Below are 2830 nucleotides of genomic sequence, written 5' to 3' on the forward strand. Positions count from 1 at the left end.
GCTCAGGAGGACTGGCATGGGCGCTTGGGCTGTGCAAGGCTGTGGACACTTGCTTTATTTTCAAACAGGTACGGAAATGAAATCAGGAGCTGGTATTCAAGCAGGTATGGAAATCATGAGCTGACGGTGAATGTGAATTGTCCCCAGCCATTATCGCACCTGAGGACCCAGCGTCCTCCTCCTGGCCCGGCAGCTTTCCGGCAGGGCAGGCAGGGCCGGGCAGGGCAGGAAGGGGCGTAGGAAAGGTGCAGGGCAGTGACTGGGGCATGGACTGGGAAGCTGGAGCGGGCCGGTCTCCGCTCTGCCACTGACCCGCTCTGCAAGCCAACACCGCCTTTCTGTGCCCCAGCTCCCCAGCCACCCAGAGGGGCATAACGTTACGCAGCCACGTTTTCAGGTGCTGTGAAAGGGACCTCTTAAGTGCTGTCATGGGGCAAAAAAGAGGGAGAAGTACAAGTTTCCAGAGTCATTTGCAGACATCAGCTTGTCTCAGCACCTAGGGAGAGTGCTAGCCAGCATCCATCGCAGCCGGAGCAGGCTGAATGGATATTTGGGCAGATGCTGCGGGATGTGCTGCCCTTGTGCCTTCTTCATCCTCTGCACCAGAGCAGGGTTCATGAGCAGGGCCAGCAAACTGCTCCTCGTCAGCTCGCCCTTGTCTTTGGGACGCGGTTTACCATCCCAGCCGCTGGTTCCCGTCACTGCCCTTTTGCAGTTACCTTTTTTTTCAGCCGAGGAGGGCCCCGGGCACTTTCCCCACCCCATTCCCTGCATGATTCTCCATCACCTTCATCACCATCACTCCCTGCTTCCCGCTGAGCTCTGCATTACAGATCCCACTTGCCCAAAGCTGAGAGCCAGCAAGCACTCCCAGGGACCCCAGGCTCCTGTCTCCCCTCACTCTTTTGCTCTATATTCCCCTGGGAGAGCCAAAAAAATCCCGTGATGAGTTACCACCATTGGCAGGAGCACTGCCTAGCAGGTGGCCTCAGGCCACCCGGAGAAGAAAATCCCAGTTTCTTCTTGCTGTGGCTCAGCTGGTGTGTTGGAGGATGCTGGTTTTAGGATGAGCTCCTTGGTGCAGCTGGAACCAGCTCCAGCATCTGCTGCCTGAGCTCCGGCTCGAGGCCGCAGAGCACTCCGGGGGACTTGCCTTTTCACCACAGGTTCAGCGGTCTACTCAGTGCCGCGTGAGTCACGTCACCAGTGGCCCAGCTCGAGTGACAAGTGACACATCCAGGGAGCAGCAGGCCCAGGCAGAAAATTCATGAGCAAGCCAGAAACTGAAAACATCAGCATAAACCGCCAGCTGAATCACTTGAAACAACAAGCTAAGAGGGGAAGATTAAAGGCTCTTTTTAGATCAAATGTGAGCAGAAGTGGCTAAACTCAACCAGCACTGTTTGTTTATCATCCCTGCAGTTCTCAAAGTAGGGCTCAGGACCCAGGAGGCCCCATGGCCCCTGCTAAAGGGTAACATGAAGTGGCTTTCTAACTCCCCTGTGCCACCTGGGATTCGATACCAGTGAAGAAACCCTTTGCTGACGACATGGGGAAGATGCTGGTGGAATTACGACTCCCCCCAGTCCCACCAGTAAGGTTGCGTGCCCCTTAGGAAGGCTGAAAGGCACAGGCAGGACCTGTGATCTCAGGTCCAGGACGAAACTCATGGTCAACACCAGTTCCACACCAGTGGACAATGAGAAATGGTTTCCTTATCACCCAGTCAAGCAGCAGCCATGAGGCTGCTGGGCTTTGCTTCTCAGCTAGACGTGTCCCCGTGTCCCTGTGTCCAGCAGCGTTGACGTCCCCCATCTGCACAGAGGAGGAGGAAGGAGGACCACCTCTCTGCACCCGTTTTTTTGCTAAATTCATCCCATCTGTTTTCAAGGCAGGGCCCCAAGGAGAAAACACACGTTGGAGGTGTCCAGGAAAGCGGTGAGGACACCATCACGCAGCTTAGCCAGCCATCCTGGAAAGGGTTACCCCTCTTTTGGGCCGCTGTGGGTTCACAAGAGCCTACAGCGTGCTTAACAAGAACAGGAATGGGGACCTGTAGACATCTGATGCTTTTGGGAAGAGAGTCTTCGGGATGTGGTTTATCATCCCAGCCAACAAAGGCAATTTGTGGCACCCACAGCTTTGGCGTCCCGCAGGTGGGAGCGCTGCCTGTGGCTGCCCGGCGATAATCCAGAGAGCAGGCACCATCCCAACGCTCGCCGTTAAGTAGGAGCTGTGCTGTGAGGGACCGGAGGAGCTGAGCGAGGAGATAACAAGGCTCTTGGGCTGCAAATCTGACCCCCTCGCCATAAATGTGATTCCGTATCCCACCCTCCCCGCACCTCGCGAGCTGCTGCCTGGGTCTGCGCGAATAAACCGGCTTTGCTGGCTGAGCCGCGCGCTGAAATCCCCGCCGGGAGCCCCACTGCGAAGTCGCTGTAGGCAGAAGGACGCCAGCACGTAAGCCCTGCGCTGCAGCAAGCTCCGCTCCCCGGGCTGTCTCCCGCAGACCCCGCCTGCACATCCCCAGCCTGCAGCCCTCGCCCACCGCAGCCGCCTGGCCTCTGCTCATCCCCAGCACGGGCCATCCCTCCTCTCCCAGACCTTGGTGGCACCCTCAGGGGCTCGGGGCAGGGTGATGGAGTTGATAAGCCAAGGGAGAAGGCAGGAGATGGGGGTATAAAACAGGCAGAGGCTGTGAACGATGGCGCTTGGGTTAATTCATCCATATATACTTAACAGCGCCTGCTAAGGCAGCCTGTGGCAGGCAGGCGCGGAGGCCGGCTCCATCCCTCCATCCCCGCTCTACACCTTCTCCCAGCCCGCCCTG

At 57.6% G+C, this 2830-nt stretch overlaps 1 protein-coding gene across 1 annotated transcript in view; it reads left to right on the plus strand.

The window, feature by feature from the left end:
• Positions 1-2830, plus strand: part of LOC104622370 (kin of IRRE-like protein 3) — a gene marked incomplete at its 3' end in the record, with an annotated part of 53693 nt that overhangs the window by 45832 nt on the left and 5031 nt on the right. The window contains exon 11 of the mRNA XM_010289126.1: positions 69-104. Within this exon, the coding sequence (XP_010287428.1) occupies positions 69-104 (36 nt within the window). The remainder of the gene's footprint in view (positions 1-68; positions 105-2830) is intronic.

Source organism: Phaethon lepturus, unplaced genomic scaffold (assembly GCF_000687285.1).
Source record: "Phaethon lepturus isolate BGI_N335 unplaced genomic scaffold, ASM68728v1 scaffold21086, whole genome shotgun sequence".
NCBI lineage: Eukaryota > Metazoa > Chordata > Aves > Phaethontiformes > Phaethontidae > Phaethon > Phaethon lepturus.